We start from the raw sequence: 23,393 nt of genomic DNA on the forward strand, positions 1-23,393 counted from the left end.
AGGGATGATCAGGGCACACAGAACCAAGATTATTTTCTATAAATTAGCCTGATAGCAGTATATTGGTGCTCCATCTGAATCATGAGCCTTAAGGGCCTCTGAAGAGTTGGACATTATCCACCTACAGGGAAAAGTGGGTCTGAAGCATTGTGTCACCTACCTATGAGATGAGGACACACTGACTCTTCACCAGCTTGGAAAGCAGGGAGGATGTTTTCTACTTCCAAGGTATTGGCAGGAGCCCACCAGAGAAACAAGCGAGCTTGGCCTCTGATATGCTGGTGTGGATGCTCCAAACTCATTCCCTTTATTAAAAATCAGTGTGGAGGCATCTCAGAAAGCTGGCATGTGTGAGGGTCAATGTTCTTCGGGGAGTCAGACTCTAAGACACTATCCAAGCTCCAGCAGATGGATCTACATCCATGAACATATAGGCAGCACCAAGTGGACTCAGTAGATTTAAAAAAAAAAAAAGTACGTGAACTTGAGAGAGGAAAGTGACAGTGGGGGATAGGGAATAAACAGGAGAGAGAAAATGAGGGAGAGCTGATAAAAATGCATTATGTGTACGTATAAAATGTTTAAGCAGTTTTTAAGTGAGCTAGAGAATGTCCCATTGTACATGATGACATGTATGCAAATTGAGAAGTAAGTCCAAGTATTATTTTTATGTAGTTTGTCAACAAATATAGGAGTGTTTAAAGTGGGAAAGAAAAAAGAAAGAGAAAAGCAGGCAGAACCATACTGAATTTCTGAGAGGGGCTTGTGAGTTTTGTCTGGTTTAGTTAATAAAGAACTACAGAGACCAAGAAAATGTGAAACAAAGTAGTGAATGAAATGTGAGACAAAATAGTTCAAGTTTATCTGGAAACTTATGGCTCACATAGTTCAAAGAAGAAGTAAATTAGAGAAGGGGCAAAAACAAGAAAGAGGGAGAAAGTAAAACATGTATTTAATTGTAATTTATCTCTCTCTGTTAACTTTTTAAGGTTTTAAAACAGAACAAAAGTTGTTAGAAACACTGGAAAACATTGTGACCAACTGTGTGCAGGTGTCAGGCCCAGTAGACGCCTCGGGGTGCTGGGGAGACAACTGACAAAGAGGGAGGCTGTGAAATACACAGTTGCAGGAGGAGCTATGGCCTCTCATTAATGATTAATAATTCAAGTTCTGGAGTGGCGCAGAATACTGAGTGTCCTGGCAAGAGCTAAGAGAAGCCTGCTCAGAGAAAACACAGGAAGCCCTCCCTCAGGCACTAAGTTGGTAAGTCACCTTCATCGCATAGTCCAAGGTCTGCACTGTCCCTTCCTGAATACCAGCTGATGGTTTCTGTATATCCCTCCTCAAACCTCAAATGCTGTCCTGTGGACAAAATAAAAAGAATGCAAAAATCTATATCCACAAAGGCAGTGGGGGAGGAGGAGTGAAGAAGATGGAAAAATGGAGTGGGGAGGGAAAGGTGAGGAAGGGAAGGGAGAGAAGAGAAAGAGGAGGGAGGGAAGAGGAAAGGGGAAGAAGAGGAGACAGGAAAGAGGAGAAAGGGAGAGAGGAGAAAGGGAGGGAAGAAGGTACAAGAGGGAGAGGAAAGGGAGGAGCATAAAGAGATAGAAGAAAAAGGAGGGGGAGGAGAAGAAAGAGAGGGAGAGAAGATTGGAAGCTGACAACTTTGTGGCGGATCACCATGAACTTTGATGCTAGCTGGTGGAGACAATAGCAGCGGTGAAAGACAGACCCAAGAAACAGATACTATAAAGAAGTGTCTTTAAAACTTCTATACAGTCACATGAAATCATGTGTGTAGAAGTGAATTGTTCCGAGAAGCAAAGGAGGCCCACCATGCCTACCAGAACTTTTTTAATTAAAAAAAAAATTGAATAGATGGGAGGAAGGAAGGAAAGAATGGTAGGGGGATAGTCGAAAAGGTTAATGAACAAACATCAGTTCTTTTGTAAACTTAGTGGCCTAGAAGAAGAGAGTTCTCTGAGGTCAGTTACCCTGCCTGGGTCCTGAGTTTACAACAAGGACTGTGTTTCCTCTTGTTAGCATGACAGGTGCTGTGGACACAAAGGAGGGCACAAGCACTGTGAAAACCACTGTAGAATAGATAGTATTAGCAATCATTTCTTTGCCTTTTACAATCTCAGTGCAAAAAGCACATAGCTCTTATCCAACAGGGGTACAAGATTATGCTGGAGCCATATTTGAGTGACCAAGGTCTGGGAATGCAGATTTAGTTTATTCCAAAATTCCGTGTCCCAACATGGAAGCAGTTTCCTGAATTTTATAGTTTTATAGAACAAAGAAAGTCTTAACTCAAAGCAAGTTTAAAATACATTGGAGGGTACACAGAGAAGCAGGGACAAGTTGGGAAAGGTTTTTCTGTAGGCCTCAGCTGCTATCTGATGAAAATTCTTCGATTTGGAGCTGGTAGTAGCTAGTAGTCTTCTAAGTCAACAGACTTCAAAAGGTTTTTATTTATTAGTCATGGAATGTTAAGTCTGACACAGATCGGCGCAAGGACTGGCTGCTGAGGACTGGCTAAATCTATCCTATTAAAACAGCTGGCCTCCAGACCTGTAATGCTCCAACCATTCCACACCATTGTAGCTCTAATCAGTCAACCAGTCTGTGTGGACACAGGTGCTTTCCAGGAATTCCCACTGACAACATGAAGATGTATGCCCTGTCCCTGGATTATATTGATCTTTTTCTTAGCTTCAGCAATGTGACCACCACAGCGCTCTGAAGGAGTGAGGCCTTTTGCCATCAACTTCGCTGCCGTACATTCCCATTCAGATCAGCTAGGGAACAGAACGATAGCACACGCAGGGGTAGGAATGCTCATTATGAAAGAATACCGGATTAAGAAAGCCGATGAAATAATACGGACTTTAACCAAATTATAATGTCTGAGTGGGGACCGGAGAAATGGCTCAGTTGTAGAGTGCTGTATAACAGTATAGACCTTCGTTAGATTTTCCAGCACCGTGTGAAAGGGTGGGCACTGTACACGTGGAGGCCTTCACATTCATGAGCACACACACCCATCCTCATAAACATGCACAGCCACATGCACATACGTGCAGTAAAGAGCTGGAGTGTAGCACCGAGGTAGGATGCTTCTATAACATATGTGAGGGACTGGACTTGGCCCGCAACATCAGCAAAAATAAAATGAACAAATGGCTTAGGATAGAAGAAGGGATGGAGATGGAGACAATTGTAACAGTGGACAGGGTCATCAACAGATGCCGTGTGGCCTGAGGGCAGTGGGAAGCGCTATCCTGTCCTAAAAACCGGAATCAAGTCTCATAAAATGACATATTGCAAAAGACCACAGCACTAGGTGTAGCTATTACTCAGTGGAGAATACATTCATGAAAATAGGGTGTATCAATCCAGCTTGGGGCAACCAAGCTATATCACCACTAGGTGCAGGTAGGTGGCCTTAACTCTTGTCTCTTAGGAAAATATTTCCCTGTTTTTTAATGGAGAAGCAAAGCACTTTCGCTAGAAATTAAAAGCCAATTTTTGAACCTTTTGCCACAACTGTTTGTGTGTGTGTGTGTGTGTGTGTGCGCGCGCACATGCATGCATGCATGCACACACACCTTGGGAAGTATGCTTGAGCATGCATACAGAATCAACTCCTGAGTTGCACCAATATGGGACTTGAAGTATGTCACCTGTTTATGCAAACTTGCTCCCCATGCAAACTTGTTATCCATGACACCCATGAGGGGTTATATGGAGTAGCAGCATGAGAGTCCTCCAGGGTAGTGGAATAGAAGCCAGTGTATTAGATACAGGTGTAAGACTCCAGGAGAACTCAGCCCTGAGGTGACCAGGATCTGAGCTTGCTATAGTTACATCTTCTAATGCACTCTCTACCTAGGTCTGTGTTTGGGACAAGCAGTCTATATCAAAGCTACAGAAACTTTTTTTTTAGAACTTGGCTGTTAAGAGTATACAGAGAAATGGGCATTCAGATTTGCTCTTGAGTCACTATGGCAAAGCACTGAGGAGTGCCTAGCTCCTAAGCCAGCTTTCTTTAGGCTTTTTACAGGGACTGCTAAATCCTGTGATAGGAATTTTCAGGCCTTAGCTGCAGGATGCCTATTGTGTTGAAGTGGGAGCTAGTGCAAGCTCCACCTACTCTAAACCCTTTTTAGATGGAATGGGCATGGCTTTGACTGCTTGGTACCCACTCTTCAAAGGTACCAAAGGTATTTCCTTTTAATTCAAACCTAATGGTTAGTTATACATTGCCCTGTTAGATCACGGACTACCCCTCTCAGAAATCAACCCACACACTCCTGTAGCTCTGTGGGATGAAGAGTTAATAAGAAAATTTGCTGTGCCATGGCCCCTTAGCTTTGAGCAAATCCAGCCCAACCCTTCATTTCTAAACTAACAACCTTGAATTATGCTAATCCTGTCAGCGCAGTCTTGACTTCCCATATATAAGCCAGGGCAAACTCGATCATGTGGAACTTGCTCACCAACCTGAAAACCTATAAAAGCCAGAAACCCCCTTAATTGTCTAGAACTAAAGCCCTACTTCAAGTCCCACCTCCACTGCTATGATGCTCCATCTTTTCTGTTTTCCCACATTAGGGTCCAATTATTGTGGCCCATTAAGCTCTCTCTCTCTCTCTCTTCATAAAGTTCAAGTGAAGGGTAATTTCATGTCAGTTCTCTTCTATGAACTTTCTTTTCTTTTTTTTTCCCCTGACAAAATCTAATCACCCAGAAAGAAAAAACACAATGGCCACAATGGTAGAATTGAGCCCTACAGGTGAGCAGAGTGACTATGTCCTGGGCAAGCCAACAGACAAGAAGACCCCTCCCCAAAAAGGTAAACTGCGCAGCTGCTTGCTCGGTGACTTTGTGGTGTATTCTTTTCTGTGATGTATTTATATAAAACAATACACTAATCACTTTTAAATTTTTTATTCTTTTCGAGACACACTAGCATTATATGAAGGAAGGAAACACTCTCTTCTAAAAATAGCTTGTCACAGTTACTTTCTCATCTTTATCCATATGAATTTCCTCTTCATAACAAAGCTCTTGGCACACAGTTTCACACTGGCACCTTTAATGTTTGCCTGGAATACTGCCAACATGATCATGTTGCTTGATTAAAGTAACAAATTATATAAATCTTCAAAATCAAATAATGGAACATTGTTGTAAGCTTTATTCACCAAATACAATTTTTACTGCATTGTTTTTCTATATGATGTTTACATAACTCTCTACCGTATTTGCTGTATTTAACTTGGTAACATGCTTTTCAATACTGCTTTATAAGATTAACAAAACTTTATTTTTTTTCAAATGTTATTAATTCTTTAAAGTTAGCATACCAATGCCTGGGTCTCATTACGGCATCCACATGCCATACTTTGTTCATCTTCCTCCTCTCTGGCCTCCCCTGGGCTCCCTACCCACCTGTCTCTTTTCCCTTTCTTCCTCCAACTGGAATACTGATGATACGAAAGCAGACAGTCTGGAGGAAGGGCAGGAACAGAATGTCAACACTTAGGGAACGTTTGAGTCATTCCAACAGGTCCACCTTCCACGTGGTTTACCTGAGAAGGCCTCCTGTGGCTGATGCTTAAGCTCTTTGGCTTTGCTGTTTGGTTATTATCTACATGTGAAATGCATATGCTATTGGCTATCATGTATACTTGGACTATACATGAGAGCTATTATGTCATGTTTTATGATAAAATAACTTGGATAATCACATTTGAATTATTTCCTTTGGTTTTGAAATGAAAATGATAATTTTGAGACAAAATTTGTGACTATCTTGCTTCCAGTGAAACAGAAGCTTTGGTTTTCAGTTTCAACACAGATGAAGAAAGAAAGACAGTAGTGAGTGTTCTGAAGTGCCCTCTGCTGAAGTCCAACTGTGAGAATGCCCTTGGCCAGGTGAATACAGCATGCTGCAGTCATATGATTTTCTACTTAGCAAATTGGTCTGTCTACTGTGCGTGGCCAAAACAACTATGCAATGCCACACTGCAGGGCTTTACCAAAAGCAGTAGAACTTGGCCTTCAGAGCTTGGGAAACAATCAACTATCAAGCCTCAGAGGTCCATTTCTGAACAATTCTCACATTTTACTCACCCATTTTTTCTGCTCTTTGGACAATGGAGCCAGGCTCTGGGAAAGGGGGAAGGAGATCTTCCTGGAGACATTGCACATCGATTGTTTCAATGCTGGGCTCACTTCATTTTCCACTCTAGGTTCCACTATAGTTTGTGAGCATTTGAGGGTACCAAATTCCTTAATGAGAAAATCTTCCTAGGACTTTAATATTAAACTTGATTTGTTTGTTTGTTAGTTTTTGTTTGTTAAGACAGGTTTTCTCTGTGAAGCCTTGGCTGTCCTGCTTTGTAGAAGAAACTGGCCTTGAACTCACAGAGATATGCTTGCCTCTGCCTCTCTGCTTCTCTGCCTCTGTGCCTCTGCCTCTCTGTCCCTGCTTCTGCCTCTGCCTGCCTCCCCAAGTGCTAGGATGACAGGCATGCGCCACGATGTCAGCTGATTCATTTTTTTTAAACCTTACATTTTAAATAAAAGTTTATCCTCCGTGCCTGAGGGTGAGTAAAATATTTATCTGCCTTAACAGACAACCTCTTCAAACTTTAAACTTTATTTGTATGCATTTAGGCATGATATATTATACATATTATATTTGTGATATGTAAGATAAACATACATGACATATCTCTAGTTTATGTGTACATATGCATGTAACTTACATTTAATATATTATGTAATTATATATTTATCTTTTAATGCAAATTTTACATTTACTTCCTGTGAATCACTTTGGAATGGGACAGACAAAATTACAGAAAAGACAAAATGCTCCCGATGGAAACCAGGCTCTGTAAATCTGTATTATCAAATGTTCCTTGACTCAGTTCCATCATCTGCTGCTTTTGAATCTTCTTTTCCCAACTCCAACAGAAACAGAAGGGCCATTTCAGAAGGCCATCAGGTGAACAGAAGGGTCATCAGGTGATGGTCAGTAGTGATGCTCTATATCTCTCTCTCTCTTTCTCTCTCTCTCTCTCTCTTTTTTTTGAGATAAGGTTATATTTAGGTGGTCTCAAACAGCAGCCCATGATGACCAAACTTCTGATCCTCCTGCCTCTACACCTGAAGTGCTGACATTACAGGCTTATATCACCAAGCCAAGATTTCTATTATAGCTTGTGAAAAACTAATGCTAGCTCAATAAGACAAGCTATGATGTCTTGTTTCCAGTTCCAGGTTTATGTTCCGTGCGCTATGGAATAGCCTTCATCACACATTTCTGCAACTTCACATTGTTGGCACAGAATGCCATCATCAGCATCACCATGGTAGCCATGGTCAATAGCACAGACCATGCACCCCACCTCAACGGCTCCTCCGAAGAGCTTCCTGCTGGTTTAAATGGTGACAAACATGAAGAAGCCTCAAAGCATCTTTCTGTAAAGGTAGGCAATGCAGACTTTGAATTTGTGTTTCCATTTGTGTGTGTGTGTGTGTGTGTGTGATTTTGTGTACTTGTATTTGAAAGCCAGAGGTCAGATTTGGGTGTCATACTTCAGGAGTCATCCACTTTTTTTTTTTTTTTTTTTTTTTTTAATGAAACAGGATCTCTCACTAAGACCTGAGACTTGAGTGTTAGGCTGTGCTAACAACCAGGGGGTCCCAGGGATTTTCCTGTTTCTGCCTCCCCAATCCCCAGTGATTGTATTACAAGCCACAATGCTGGGCTTTGAATGAGGGGATTTAAAAGAGCTCTTAATACTTGCGTATCAAGCACTTTGCAAACTGAGCTGCCTCTCCAGCCTTGCACGCAATTTTTTCCTGTTTGTTTTTCTATTTATTTTCTAGAGTTTATATGTTCAAACCCTTTTTTTTTTTTACAGTTCTGAGAAAAGAAGCCAGGCCTTACACACCGGTTGCTCTATAACTGAACTACCTTCCAGCTTTCTCTCCTTTCTCTTACATTCATTCTGTTTTCAGAAAGGGTCTCATTACACTGCCTAGGGAGGCCTGGAGCTATTTTTGCAGCCCAGGCCAGCCTTGAACTTGTGCTGCTCCTGCCTCAGCCTCATGAATAGGTAGCTGGTATTGCAGGTCTATGCAACCAGGCCCAGCTGTGTTCAAAAATTTAAAGTGAGAAAAATGTGAATCTAAGGAGGCTCCTTAGAGTAGGTAAACGCTGTCCAGTGAGTGTGTGGCTCACAAAGGCATTTTTGTGCTTCCCAAAGGCCCCTGTGTATAACTGGAGTCCTCAAACCCAAGGAATCATCTTCAGCTCTGTCCAGTATGGCATGGTGCTAATGCAGGGTCCTGGCGGATACTTGGCTGGGAAAATAGGAACGAAGAAACTGGTGGGAATTGCACTGATAGGGTCTTCACTGCTCACTCTCTGCATCCCACCGGCTGCCAATCTTGGACTAGCTTATCTCCTGGCCACACGGGCAATCCAGGGCTTAATGCAGGTATAAAGCATTTCAATTATTTTCTTCCCTTCCTTCCTTCCTTCCTTCCTTCCTTCCTTCCTTCCTTCCTTCCTTCCTTCCTATGTATTTACTTTTATTTTATGTGCACTGGTGTTTTGCCTGCATGTATGTCTATGTGAGAGTGTCAAATCTTCAAGTTGCAGACAGTTGTGAGCTGCCGTGTGGATGCTGAGATATGAACCTGGGTCCTCTGGAAAGCAGTCAGTACCCTGAGCCACTGAGCCATCCCTCCAGCACCCTTTTATTTTCTTATCTGTCTGTCTGTCTGTCTATCTATCTATCTATCTATCTATCCATCCATCTATCTTTTTAATGTAGACCAGGCTAGCCTCGAACTCACAGAGATCCACTACCTTCCTCTGCCTCCTGAGTATTGGGATTAAAGATGCGTGTCACCACACCCAGCCCCAGATACTGAGTACTTTCAAACTCTGAGCTGGATATGAATGTCTACAAGGCACCATATCGATATCTTTAACCACTTCTATTTCAGGGTACCGGGTATGGAGGTCAGATGGCACTCTGGCAGAGATGGGCTCCTCCGAATGAGCGCGGCCGACTCTGCAGCATTGCATTATCAGGTAGAGACGTGCAGTCCACATGTCCACTGTGGTGCAGTCCAGGTAGTGCACTGGCTGCCTGGAAACCCACTGCCTCCCACTGGGCTCCTCAACAATTTGTCTGTTGTACAGCTCCTCCTTGCTTGACGGCAATGAAGTGTTGCCACAAATGAAGGAAACCGATCCTTCATTTGTGACGTGACTTATTTTTTTCCCCGTGTTGTGATTTCTGGCATAACATTGCTTATGAGATGATTTCTCACATTTGAAAATATTTTTATGTTGCTAAATTAATAAGTTTTCTTTTATAGAACTGGAATTTACACCCACTGACGGAAAGGCTGTGAAAGCAGTTATCCATGTTTTATAATGAAATTGGATAGTTTCATTTGTACATATTAATTCATAACAGTCACGTGAACCTTATATTTGCATTCAGTGTGACATATGGATTGAACTTAATAATCTTTGGAATTGTGCTAAATTGTCCAGAGAGCATTTACTTTTGAAAGTTTTTATTACATTAATGTACTTACTGTGTATGCATGTCATAGCGCACATGTGGAGGTCAAAGGACAACTTTCAAGAATTGATTTTCACTTTTTACTATGTGGGTTCCGGGAATCAAACTCATGTCATCAAGCTTAGCAGCAAACACCTTTACTCACTGAGCCATCTTGCCAGTTTCTGAGAACTTGTTTCTGAAAATTGCTCTATCAGCGAAGTATGCTCATAATGTTCTGGAGGTGGAACCCTAAACTACACTAGGAAAAGTAGAGAACAGATGGTACAAGTTAACAATGGTTACTGTCAAGGCTAGCACTGGGTAGGGAAAGAGTAATGCTGTGGGTAATATGTGTGTTCAAAGATAGTCGAGAACTCTTCAGGTCCAAAAGCACCAGCTAGCCATATACTTTAGAGAGGCTTATTAACAGCCGGGCTTGCTAAAGCCCCCTCAGAAACCCAGGATGGTGGTATCCAGTGGGTATCATGAGAGTTTACATTCGCTGACAGAAAAGGCGCATCCAGGAAATTCACCTCAGTTACCCAACTGTGAAATGATCCTAGAACACAAGAGAAACCCAGTCAACAGGGGATAAACTGCATGAATGAAACCCAACACCCAGAAGGCTGAGATAGGAGGATTTCCACAAAGACCAGCCTGGGCTATGCAGCAAGTTGCAAACCCTGGCCTCACAAAAACAAACATGAAACAAGATTTCGTGTTGGACGGTATCGTAGCTCTCCTGGGGTGTAGGTTGTCTGGGAGTCATAGATTGGACACGCTGCTAGGGGCTACAAAAGGTACATATAGGTAGGGAATTTTGCAGCTACTCACCGAACTTTGGAACTCAGCAGCGCAAACGGGACTTGTAGGTCATGCTTAAAGCTAGTAGTAAATATAGCAGGAGTCTCTTTTGCATAGACATTGATAAGTACTGTACACTGGCTCCTCCCTCCCCCCACCCTTTAAAAAGAAAACAGCCTGGCCAGTCATCCTGTGATGCTGTCCATTCTGCCCCACGTATTCGAGGAACAAAACACAGCAGTTATCAGGGACTTTAGCTGACCTGCTCTCCTGCTCCTGGTGTCCTTCCCATAGGTGATGGGAATGGAGAAAATGTCTTGTTAGCTTAGCCCAGAGCTCAGAAGACAGACAGGCTCTCAAACCAAGCTGGGTACAATCTTCGCACAATTTTGAGTTAATTTAAAGCACAAAGTGTGTGCATGTGTGTGTGAGAGAGAGAGGGGGACAGACAGACAGACAGACAGAGACAGAGAGAGCAGGGAATGGCATGGAAGATTGGAAGCACGCACATGGCAGGCCATATATGCTCAGAAGCCTAAATGTTCTTTCTCTTATCTTTCTACTGCCTCAGCCTTTTCAGCAAGGGTGTGGAAGATGTGGTCATGAAAAACAGAGGTAGGGTTCAAGCAAAACTGTCCCTAGAGGGAAGGTATCCTGAACCAAAGATACTTTCTAGTTCTATGGGAAGGACACAGGGAGGAGTAGAGCGGGCCAAATAAAGATCTTGATTAATGATGTGTTCTGGTTCTTGAGTACCTAGAACAGCATGGACAGCACCATAGGATGGACGGCCCAGGCTTTTGTGTGCACTGAATCAGTCGTGCTGTGCTGATAAGCAGTGTCTTTAAGGGGGGCATGCTCAACAAACTCCTGAGATATCTTAAGACTCATAGTCTTAAGATACAAATGAGGAAGAGATGGGTACAGTCGAATGTCATAGACCCCAGCACTCCAGAGACTGGTGCCTCCTATGCCTCTTGACATTCAGATCATAGCCCATTGGGAGTTTTCCCTCAAAGACAGACAGAGAAACCACAGAAAGAACAGAGGGGGCTCTAAACAGGCTAATATTTGTCTTGTTTTTACTTCTTTTTATTTTCTAGGCTATTGAAAAATATTGTAACTTTTAAATCTGTTTTTTTTATAATTTTTTTTTTTATTATTAGTTACATTTTATTAACTGTATCCTAGCTGTATCCCGCTCCCTCGTTCCCTCCCACACCCTCCCTCCCTTCCTCATCTCCTCCCTGGCCCTTTCCCTCTTCCCTTTCATCTGACCCTGTTTTATCAGGTATCTTCAGGACTGGCTGCAAAGTCCTCTCCTGTGGCCTAGCAAGACCGTTCCTACCTTGGGGGGTGGGGAGGTAAAAAGAGCCTGCCATTGAGTTCCTGTCAGAAAAAGTCCCTGTTCCCCTTACTATGGGAAACCAATTGGTTACTGAGCTACCACAGGCTACATCTGAGCGGAGGTTCTAGGTTATATCCATACATGGTCCTTGGTGGAGTGTCAGCCTCAGAAAAGACCCCTGTGCCCAGATATATTTGGTCCTTGTGGAGCAACTATCCTTTCCACATCATACTAACTCCCCCTTCTTTCATGATTCCCTGCACTCTGCCAAAGGTTTGGTTATTAGTCTTAGTATCTGCTTTGATACCCTGCTAGGTAGAGTCTTTCAGAGGCCATCTGCGGTAGGCTCCTGTCCTGTTTCTTGTTTTCTTCTACGTCCAACGCACCTCCCATTTGTCTTTCTAAGTGAGGATTGATCATCTAACCCGGGTCCTCTTTCTTGTTTATCTTCTTTAGGTGTATAAATTACGTTATGTTTTTTTAATTGACACGAAAATCAAAAATATTAATGGCGTGGTGCCATGAGATATTTCATGTGAATGGTTGCTGATGTTGGTACAGGCATATCCATCTCCTCTAACATTGACCATTTCTCTGTAGTGAAATTATTCAAAATTCTCCCGTTTAGCTTTCCTGAGTGTAGTGCGTTATCGTTGTTTACACTCTGCCTGCTACTATGCAGCAGAACACCAAACTGTGTGCTTTCATTGCCCACACGGATCCTACGCTATTGGTAATGCACAAAGATGGAAAGAGTCAAGAGGAGAGAAGCAAGTGAGGGGGAAAAAGTGAGAAAATTACGCTTAGGAGTCCAGGCTTGATGTAGATTGAGAGGTGGGTTGAGGGGGGGAAAGCAAGAGGACAGGAAAGACATGACCTTGGTCAGACAGAGGAGTCTATCTTACATTACAACCATGATAAAGGCAGACATTTAGGGAAAGATACCACTGGGGTGGACCTGGTAGGAAAGATACTCACTTCTAGATTTCTTTACACGTACCCTGGAGCTTGGAATTTCCTTTCAAATACTCTCTTCCCTGATACTGAAAGGCTAACCTGGGATAGTTTACTTTACTGTGGCTGGCTGTACTTGATCAAATGAAAAGCTTTATTGCTATTGTTTAAATAGAGTAATAAGGACCGTCAAGATGGTTCAATACACATAAATAATAAAAAAAGAATATATGAACAATTGTTTTTACATTGCAGTGTAGGTTAAAAAGAAATCAAAGCAAAAGAGTAAATCTAGAGGCCATAGACGTGATTGATTCCACAAATATCTGTAACTGCTGGCTGTGAAATACAATGGAAACAAACATGAGGAGGAAAGACACGGCAGCAGCAAGCCACACAGGGGTTATTCACCATCACGGAGTCTGTGACTTGAGACGCAGGAAAACAGGAAAGAAACTGAAAGAAGGCAAGAAATGATAAAGCTGGTAAACAGGAAAATAACTCAACTTTACTATAAAGAACACAATTTGCAGTGAGGATTTTTTTATTATTATTATTTACATTGGAATAAAAGTGCTTACATTTTTTGAGGATACTAGATGTTATCAAGGAGATGAGAAAGAAAGAACTTTGTTGGCAACTTAAGCTGATACAGCTTTCAACAAAGAACTTTTGCAGTATTTACCAAAATTTAGAATATACCTAGCCTTTGATCTAGCAAGTCCACCTCTGATGCTCTACCTACAAAAACAAACTGTGTGTATATTCAGAAATGAGAAACTGTGCCTGTTTAGAACTAGGATCTACAGTGCAATGGAGATCTTTGTATGGACAACTGCTCAATGAAGGTGAATGTTGGGGCTGGAGAGACGGTTCCATGGCTAAGAGCAAGTACTGCCCTTGCAGAGACCCCAAGATCGGTTCCCGGCACTCACACCTGCAACAGCAGCTCCGGGGAATCTGACATCCTCTTCTGCCTCCACCAGCACTTACCCACGTGCACAGTCTGCCCCACCACACACCGCACACACATATGCAACGTAATTTAAAAATAAAATATAAGGGGAAAAAAATGACTGTTTCGTGGAGCCCCTGAGCCGTTATTTAAAATAACAACTCCACACACATATGGCATTTGACAAGTTGACGAAACATAAAAAGTGAGATAGCTTAGAAATATTTGAAAATCTGTGAATACGCCTACCATATCTTAGAATGCTCTACCTTGTATTAGAATATGAGGTTATAAAAATTAAAACAGCATCATTAACACATTTATGGAGGAAACAGCTTCCTGTGAATACATTTACAAAGAGAATGAATGCATGTATAGCTAAAAATAGCATATGAGTGCACAGAATAAAAGATGGGCATCTGTTTTCTGTACCGTAAATTGATGTGATATTTGTCTTCAGAGGGATGAGAGCGTAGAACGGGAGGGTGTACAAAAACCTTGGCTCTTAATAGTGCTTTACTTCCATAATAAATGCATATAAGTGTAAATTAAGGCAGAGTGAAAGGTAGTGTGTCAGTCATCTGCAATGTCACTTGGGAATTTTGAGGGGAAAAAAGACTCTCAGGAGGCATATGAATTAAATGATCAGTCTGAAGAGTTTATGTTTGCATATGCCTATTCTGTGGTTGGGTGGCACTTCTTTATGTTCATCTGCCAGCCTACAATATTTGTCTGATGTAAGACAAGGGTCCCACCGCCTTCTCTCTGTCTCTCTGCAGGAATGATCTTGGGAATCTTTACTGTCCTCCTTGTGGGCGGCGTCATTAGCAACTCCCTCGGGTGGCCCTTTGTCTTCTATATCTTTGGTAAGGTGCTTGTTAGTCTCTGAGACACTCTGGCATGTTCTTCCAAGGCTGTGCATCTGAATGTTCTTTTCTAAAGGAGGAGAGTCAAAATATAAAAACGTTAGGGAAACGAAATATCAAAATATAAGGAAATAACCTTGGCTAGCTAAGATGTGGAAATCCTCCGGCTGCATGTAAAGTTCTGCTCTCCTGCCGTAAGGCTCAGTCATCACTGTGTCACTGTGCCTTGCAGGCAGGAGGGGTAGGTCTGCCGAGCAGTGCTTTCTAAGAGACAGAAGAAAGCAATCCAGGAAGGTTAATGCAGCTATGCAGTTCATCTTTGGCCTAATCTTCAAAAGGCCTTGCTAAAATAATAAAAGTACAGACTAGTTCAAGGAGAAAATATCCACAAAACAATTAAATGTTTTTCTAAAATGTGTAAATAATTTTCAAAACTCGATGAGAATATAAAGCTCTCAACTGAAAAATGGGCAGAAACATTTCATCAAATACATGCAGAAAGAACCCAAGTCTATGGCCAGACACCTAACTAAAGTCATGGGAAGGGGACATGAACATCAAAATTACAATGAGATTCTTCACATACCTACTGAAATGTACAGTATTAAAATTATTGACAGTAAGTGTTATGCTGTCCCTAAGGTCTGTGACCCCTTCCCACACACAAATAAACAAGCACTGTTGAGACAGCTTTTCTGAGAACTGGGAAGGGTTCGTAATGAACTTTGGCAATGGCTTATCCTAGAAAATGTGTCAACATGAGAACAAGCCATTCAATATACCCAAAGGACTCTAAGGTAGCTCAGCACAGAGATCCTTACACAGCCGTATTTATTGCTGCACTATTTACAGTATTCCAGGAATGGAACCAGTCTAGATGTCCAACAAGAGAGAGCAGACATAGGAAACATGGTACAGATACACAATAGCCAGAAAAAAAAAAGAATGAAATTATGTCATTCTCTGGAAAATGAATAGAATTAGTTATCCTCATATTAAGAGAAATAAGTTAGATGCAGAAAATCAATATTTTCTTTTATTTCTGGAAACTAAAGTTCTTTATAAACACACATTCATATAAACATGGGTTATAGCATACATACATATACAAACATGCATGGGTCATAAATACATGTACATACAAACATACATGGGTCATGATGTACATATGCATGCATGGGCCACAACATCCATATACATACATGCACACACATTGGTCATAAACATACATATACAAGGGTCATAACATATATATACATACATAAAAGCAGACAGACAGCTGAGGATGGAGCTGGTAGAGGAAAAGGTACAGGAATGATTAGGGAGGGGATGGTAGAAAGCTGACATGATCCAAACATTTGATACATTTAAAAGAAATTATTAAAAACCAACATTATGCACAATGACTGTCACACCAATTGAAGAAGGAAACTGAAATCCACACAAATTTAGGATTTAGTTATAACAAATTAATAAGTTCTGACAAATGTACAGGGACACCATCATGGAGGAAGCAAGACAGGAGGTGTGAGCCAATTCTGGGCTGTCTTTGCAACATTTAAACAAACCTAACATTCCATAGTTTAAAGTTCACTTAAAAAAACAAAAGGAGATGAAATGAGCTCCCTGATGAACCTCTCCCCTCTGCTTGCAGGAGGTATTGGTGTTGTCTGCTGGATTCTCTGGCTCATTCTGGTTTACGATGATCCTGTCTCTCACCCATGGATAGGCGACCCAGAAAAGGAGTACATCTTATCCTCTCTGGACCATCAGGTTCACATAGGGACTCCAACCTCTCACATCCACGTCTGGGGTCCTAAGGTTGGGTGAGACAGACTCTGAACCTCATGATGATCTTACTGCTCTGACCAGCGCCTCTTTTTTTAGTTCAGCTCAGAAGAGCAGCCACTTCCCGTCAAAGGCATGCTTAGATCTCTGCCCCTCTGGTCCATGAGTCTTTGCGCTCTGACCCATCAGTGGCTTGTTAACACCTTTGTGATATACACCCCAACATACATCAGCTCTGTGTTCCAAGTTAACATCAGAGACGTGAGTAAATTTCACCCCATTCCTTCCCCATGTTTGCATGACTCCCTCCGTCACTCAGCTGTCACAAAGCATTCCATCTGCAGGACGTTAACTGTCATTACCCCCAGATAGTCTGGTATGTAAATAGAACGGGTGACAGTAACTTTGCCGGGGTTATGACTTAAGAGGTTGCCAGGCTTCCCAGGAAAGAGGGGTCTCAGAGTGTTGGAAGGATTAGGGAATTACCAACGTGTTTTCTCACGGTTTTAATTATGGCCATTCATCTCAGAATGGGTTCCTGTCTTCTCTTCCCTTTTTGGTTGCCTGGACCATTGGCATGCTGGGAGGCCAGCTGGCAGATTTTCTACTGAGCAAGAATTTTAGCGTCGTAACTGTGAGGAAAATCGTCACAACTTTAGGTAAGGTAGAGATATGGGATTTGAACGACATAAGTATTCAACAATCAAAGAATACATCTCACTTTTGAATTTGTCTGTTCCACATTACCTAGGAACTATTCCCCCTGCAACTCTCATTGTGGCTCTGCCCTATGTCCGATCCAGCTTTATCACAACAGTTACATTTCTGACCCTCTCCTGTGGAATATGCCCTATGAGTCAGCCAGGAGTCTATATTAATGCATTAGATATTGCTCCAAGGTAGGACTCTTATATCTGCTCTTAGTTTCACATTTTCTGAGGAAAAACGGTCTGTAGTGTTCCGGGAACCCCAAATTTTGTAAATTTTATGGACCATGGATGGGTTTAGGGTGTTGGTAGAGAAGTATGGACTTGTCAAATCTCCTCCCACTGAATATGCACAGCCCAAGCCTTTTTTATATGACTACATGGTGGATTCGCACATAAAGCAAAGCTGAATGATGATGTATGTCTGGATTTAGCTTGGTGTATTTCTGTCACTCACAGGTATGCCAGCTTTCTCATGGGAACATCAAGAGGATTTGCACATTCATCTGCTGTGCTGGTACCCATTGTTGGTGGCTTTTTCCTTAATCAGGTAGCAGACTTGAAATACTCTTTGCCACACACATTTGCAAAAGTGATAGCCAAAGAGTGTATTCTTTTTTAGTTTATTTATTGTTTTATTAATTACAGTTTATTAATTTTGTATCGCAGCTATAGCCCCCTTCCTCGTCCCCTCTCAATCCCACCCTAACTCCCTCTTCTTCTCCTATGCTCCTCCTCAAGTCCAATGATAGGGGAGGTCTTCCTCCCCTTCCATCTGACCCTAGCCTATCAGGTCTCATCAGGACTGGCTTCATTGTTTTCCTCTGTGGCCTGGTAAGGCTGCATCCCTCTCAGGGGGAGGTGATCAAAGAGCAGGCCACTGAGTTCATGAAGTTCATGACAGAGACAGTCCCTGTTACCATTACTAGGGAACCCACTTGGACACTGAGCTGCCATGGGATACATCTGAGCAGGGGTTCTAGGTTATCTCCATGAATGGTCCTTGGTTGGAGTATCAGTCTCAGAAAAGACCCCTGGGCCCAGATTTCTTTCCTCCTTGTGGAGTTCCTGTCCTCTCCAGATCTTTCTATCTCCCCCTTCTTTCATAAGTTCCCTGCACTCTGCCCACAGTTTGGCTATGAGTCTTAGCCACTGCTTTGATACCCTGCAGGGTGGAGTTAAAGAGTATATTTAAAGGTGGGAAAGAGTGTTAAATTTGGGGTGAGCACAAAGTATAGAGCAGAGTGAACCACAGTTGAGGCCATTCTGGAGTCAAAGAACTATTCACAGATCCATCATAATCTGCACTTAAGATGGGCAAACAAACAGCTCCATGGAAGTCTCAGGAGAATGTTTACACACTGCCCTGACAAGACATCTGAGGCTGAATGTTCATTTGTGTAAGTAACCACACACAAGGAAAGAGAGGAGAGAGAGCAAGAACGGTTAAGTGCCTGATGCATGCTGGCATTATGACGAACATATCATACACCACAATCTTGCTTAGGTTTTCATTCTCATGTTAGTTTGAAAATTAATACTATTACCCTCAACTCCTAATGCTTAAACCGGGAACGTGGTTGAATGAGCCTTTCTGCTCAGAGGAGACAGCTCTGAAACCTGGTGTCTGTTCACTACATTTCGGTACTGATGGGAGAATCTTAGCCCCAGTTTTAGCATAGCAGTTGTAGGCAAGGGGGTAAGAGGGAACAGATGTGACGCTTTGATAATAATCACAAACCTGGCTCTACAGGTCAATCATTAAGGTCTTCAAATCTCTTATTTAGAGCATTTTGAGCCTATTTTGGAATTCTTTTTTCTAATTATCAAGACACTTCTAGGAAATGAATTTCAACATGGAAAGTGTCAACTTTCAACTTGGAAACTGTCGTCTGAATTGGTAATTCATCTTCATAGAAAAAGAGATGAGAGAAGTAAAACGTATTTTGGATTTTGTATTCCCAGGACTCTGAGTTCGGGTGGAGGAATTTCTTTTTCTTATCATTTGCGATTAGCCTATTTGGTTTGATCCTGTTCCTCGTGTTTGGGAAAGCAGATGTCCAAGAATGGGCTAGAGAGAGGAAGGTCACTCGCTTGTGAAGGTAACAGACCATGATTTCAGTATAGTTACAGTCACAGAAACAGGACTTCAATATGTTAATTTTCTATCCTTTTCCTTCCTCAGATGTCCTGTTTTCAGTAAAGAAGTCATTTCACACGCTGTTTCCTATGTGGGAAGAAGTTCATAAACATGGCATCAGATCCCCTCATCATTCAGACTTTTTTTTTTTTTGAGAAAAATATAAGATGAATAAAACATCAAGTAAAATGTCAGCAAGAGACTGCGTTGTCAGCTTTTAGTTGAGAATGTGGGTGCTGGCATGGTAATGTCACAGTTTTTAAATACAAGAACCAGCATTTTTGAACCCTTGGGCAAGAAAGATTGGTAATCTTACTAAAGCAATTATTTATTTTCTATTTGCTATTGATTTCATTTTTTATGTATGTGGTGCTGGAAGTAGGGCTTATACTCACTCCTAGCCTGTAGTTTTTATTTCCTGGAACATATTGTCATGTTCCATTCTTCATTCAGGTGACTGGAGGGTGGGTGGCATGGCCTGTACCCACACCCCCTTGTCCACCGGCTTCAGCCAGATTCTTTATGGAGAAAGGAAAACATATTCTCCGGAACTCAGCAGAGTCATTGCAATCCTCTGCCCTAGCAGGCAACCCTCTTCATGTGTTCTCGTAACTTCCTCCCTCTGCCTATTTGCTTTTCTTTGTCTTTCTTTGTGCCAGCTCTGATGCTCTTAGAACCTGTTGTGATTTTCTTGCCCTCTGGCTGATCCTGTGCAAACAATCTCTTTTCGCCCTGTCCTAACACTGCTCGCTGTGGCTGTCATCTTTCTTCTGTGGGCCCACGGAGGTGGTGTAATAAATTCTGATTGTAGATCAGGGCAAGATTAGAAAGGTGAAGCACGAACAAATCCAGCAGTGACTGTGATTTTGATATGAGTTCTAATCTGTCTGTTGGGGCACTGACATGTGTCAAATATAGTTTTCCTTCAATTGTGCCTGGTAAACCCTGTCTTAGGTAGAGTAGCAGAGGGACATACATGGGACACTGACAAAGGTCTTCAATTCCATGCTAAAAAATACAAGGAAGGCTCCTTCCCTCAAGCAATTCCTGGGCTAGATGATAGATGGAGAGGCCAACTTCTACAAAAGCATAAAAGCATAAATGCCTTCTGACGGGAGTTCGCCTGCATGCAATTAGAGGAATGTGTGTGGCTAAAGTATGCAGTGCTCACGTGTCATGGGAGAGAGTTTGAGTAGATTTTATAAGCAGTAAAGTGGGGATCGTAGCAATAGTTACACGGACAGATCTTTTTAAAGCATTCTTCTACTTTCATTTCAGATTTAGGATGACTAGTAAAATGATCATCTGTATACTGGTCTTTTCAGCAGTTTTGAGGACTGGAATAAGGCAGGACAAGCTGAAATAAAGAGACAAGGATGAAAAATGTTTGCCTGGAAGGATCTTGGGAGTCTCCCATTTAACTGGATGGTGATGAGAGTCCTTTCCTGTGAAACCAAGTAAAATACTAAGTAGAAAATGCAGACAGATGAGCTCTGCTCAGGGGAAGGAGAACAAGCTGGCTGGGATGGACTGGGTCAGCAGCGATGGTGGGATGATCATGTAGCCATGAATCAGTTTTCTGTCTTGACAAACTGCCACCAACCAGGCAACTTTAATAACAGTAACTATTATCTCTATGCCCCCAGAGAGGCTGATGCAAATCTGAAACATTAGAGAGAAGAGGAAACATTGGCCTCATGCACCCGAATTTACCTAGAAGCAGGAAAGAGGAAAATAAAAAGAGATGAACTCTACAGTGACCATATTGAAATAATGTCCTTGATACCGTCATGTGTTATTGTAGACACAGATTCACAGATAAATTTGTTAACATACAAATTGCTCCCAGTAGACTGATATACATGAGGGAACACCGACTGAGCTCTCATCTAGACCTATAGTCTGGAAGTTTCCATTTAGTTCTGTTCACCCCCACTGTCAGAACCGCACTTACCCATCATGCTGTTATCTTACACAAATGGCAACCAAGCAACTTGCCATCAGGGCAACCTCACTCTTCATTCAGAAAAAAACAAACCAACAAACGAATGCATCCGGCTTCTTACCACACTAATTTTCATCCCTTTCCTTCACTGGCAAGCTCTAATAGTTGCAGCTCTCTTCAGGAAAGACTATACTCAAAAAGCTAAAGAAACCAAAGGGAAAAATACTATGCGTTTAAAATTTTCAGAGGCAACCAAAATCAATGGAGTTTTGTTGCTTTGATGGGTTTACTTTATTATTGGTCACAAACTTGGAGCCTTTTCATCAACTCTAAAAGATTCTACTAATGAGGCACTATACAACGTGGGCTACTGTATAAGAACTTTGCCAATCTGTAGTGGCAGAAATACACAGACATTTTTATTGTTTATGGCTCGCCGTGAGTGTTTTTGTATTTAATCTGTTGGCCTGGCAGCAGGTAATGAGGTAAGCTGCTGCAGCTGAGTTGCTAAAAGCAGGTTGGCTCCTAAATCACAACATTCCTCCCTTTTGTTTATTATAAAAGGTGAGTGGGTAGGAAGGAGTGATGGTGAGGCAGGAATGAGGGTGCTGTGCTCTTTGGGCTGCTTCCTGCCGATTAGGGGCAACAGTATCTTTGGGGAGCCAAGAAAATTGGGATGCTGTCTAAGTCCTGGGAAAGCTTACGGTTTCACTCACTGTCCAGGCTCTGTGGGATCATCTGGAGCTGGGAAAGTGCTGGCCTAGTTGAAGCAGTCTGTGAGGCTGGACCAGCTGGGGCTAGCTACTTTGAAGCTGTCAAGGATGCAGACTTGGAGGGGACACCTGGACCTGGCAGGATGCTGGAACAGTTTCACTGGGCACTTACGATAATAGTGCTTGATCTTTTTCAAGCATTGCTGCTAGAGCAGATTCATTAATCATTATTCAACCATTACCCTTAGAAAGAACTTAGAGATGTACATTGTTAGCAGTGACCGCCACCCTTAGAAAGAATTTGGAAAAATAGATTGTTTAGCAAGTTTAGGTTACAATGGTACCCCTTCCCCTCCCCCCAGTGGCTCTGATGTAGAAAATCTTGAGGAACAAATTGAAGTTCATAAAGGCATACTCTTGATAGTTGACTAGGGACTTTCTAAGGTTAGAGAGCAAGAACAATAACCCAAATTAGCACTAGCCGACGTGACTCTCTAGCTGACGCTGGGCGAAATCAAGATGATGATTAATTTCTTGTACCCATTTTTGCCCTCAGCTTCCTGATATGATTTAATAAAAATTGTTAATGAGTAGATTTTCACCTTGAGTATTTAAAGTAGAAATGGCTGATTGTTTTGATATAAAAGTTTAGATTTGTGATTCGTTTTAGATTTTTGTAAGATTACTTTTTAAGATAATTGATTCTTTGCAACTGCAAATTGCAGCCTGACAATAAAGAGAAACTGGCTAAGAAAATTACTTTGCTTGCTTGCATTTTGTTAATCTATAACAGGTTGCTTAGTTACAAATGTGTGTGGGTTCTTGGGAATAATTTGTTTTCTTCACCTGTAATATGTAAGATGTTTTTATGTAAAGGTATTGGGGAAACATTGTTTTTTTTTCTCATGTGATAATTTACAAAAGAAAAATGTAGTCATATTGTAACTTTCATACTGCTTGAATGATTTTGCTGGGATATATAAGCTGGAGGAAAGAAAATAAAGTTGTTGAAGCTTGTTGGAACTTGTTCATTGGTGCTTGTCTTGCTTCACCTATTGTGTGTGTGTGTGTGTGTGTGTGTGTGTGTGTGTGTGTGTGATTCTTTTTCCCTTCTTTCTTTTCTTCGACAGCCGGGAGGCCTCCCACTGGTTTAAATAGGTTCCAGCCTAGAGAATCAAGCTTTGTACCCTCAGAGAAAAGTCTTCTGGGTGCTCAGTTGACACTACTCCCTGCCTCAGTTTACCCTGTGGTGTCGAAGCTGATCTTCGACATTCTGGCTCCTGGAATAGGGACCTGAAGAAGGTAATCTCTCTTTTGGTATAGATAAGAGTCTCACCTAGGGTCCTGCAGACACACGGGTGCGCGCACACACACACACTCCCTCACACAAACACTAGTGAGTGCTAGGTTATGACAGGTAAGTAATCTAAGTTGAAGCTCATATGTGTCCCTCAGGATAGGACAAGGTGAATCTAAAGACAGAAGGTTCTTTACTGATGTTACTAAGCATAAACTTAAGAAAAAGGAATTAAGGTTAGCACTGGTCAGCTGACAGATTTTCTTTG

At 42.0% G+C, this 23,393-nt stretch overlaps 1 protein-coding gene across 3 annotated transcripts; it reads left to right on the plus strand.

The window, feature by feature from the left end:
- Positions 1–1,132: 1,132 nt before the first annotated feature.
- Slc17a3 (solute carrier family 17 member 3) lies at positions 1,133–22,855 on the plus strand. Of its 3 annotated transcripts, none has more exons than XM_021644879.2 (13): positions 1,133–1,263; positions 4,754–4,858; positions 7,291–7,505; positions 8,289–8,522; positions 9,037–9,124; positions 14,449–14,535; positions 16,190–16,308; positions 16,423–16,584; positions 16,853–16,982; positions 17,075–17,222; positions 17,490–17,580; positions 18,996–19,132; positions 19,216–22,855. In XM_021644879.2, the coding sequence occupies exons 2-12, from the start codon at positions 4,768–4,770 to the stop codon at positions 19,128–19,130; spliced, it is 1,500 nt and encodes a 499-aa protein (XP_021500554.1). In that variant the 5' UTR covers positions 1,133–1,263; positions 4,754–4,767; the 3' UTR covers positions 19,131–19,132; positions 19,216–22,855. The 3 variants fall into 3 exon arrangements, with proteins under 3 accessions (XP_021500554.1, XP_021500557.1, XP_060229051.1); XM_060373068.1 differs by lacking the exon at positions 1,133–1,263 and adding an exon at positions 5,832–5,943; XM_021644882.2 differs by lacking the exon at positions 8,289–8,522 and having other exon boundaries at positions 1,212–1,263.
- Positions 22,856–23,393: the final 538 nt, after the last annotated feature.

The sequence above is a fragment of the Meriones unguiculatus genome, chromosome 19 (genome assembly GCF_030254825.1).
Source record: "Meriones unguiculatus strain TT.TT164.6M chromosome 19, Bangor_MerUng_6.1, whole genome shotgun sequence".
In the NCBI taxonomy this organism is placed as follows: Eukaryota; Metazoa; Chordata; class Mammalia; order Rodentia; family Muridae; genus Meriones; species Meriones unguiculatus.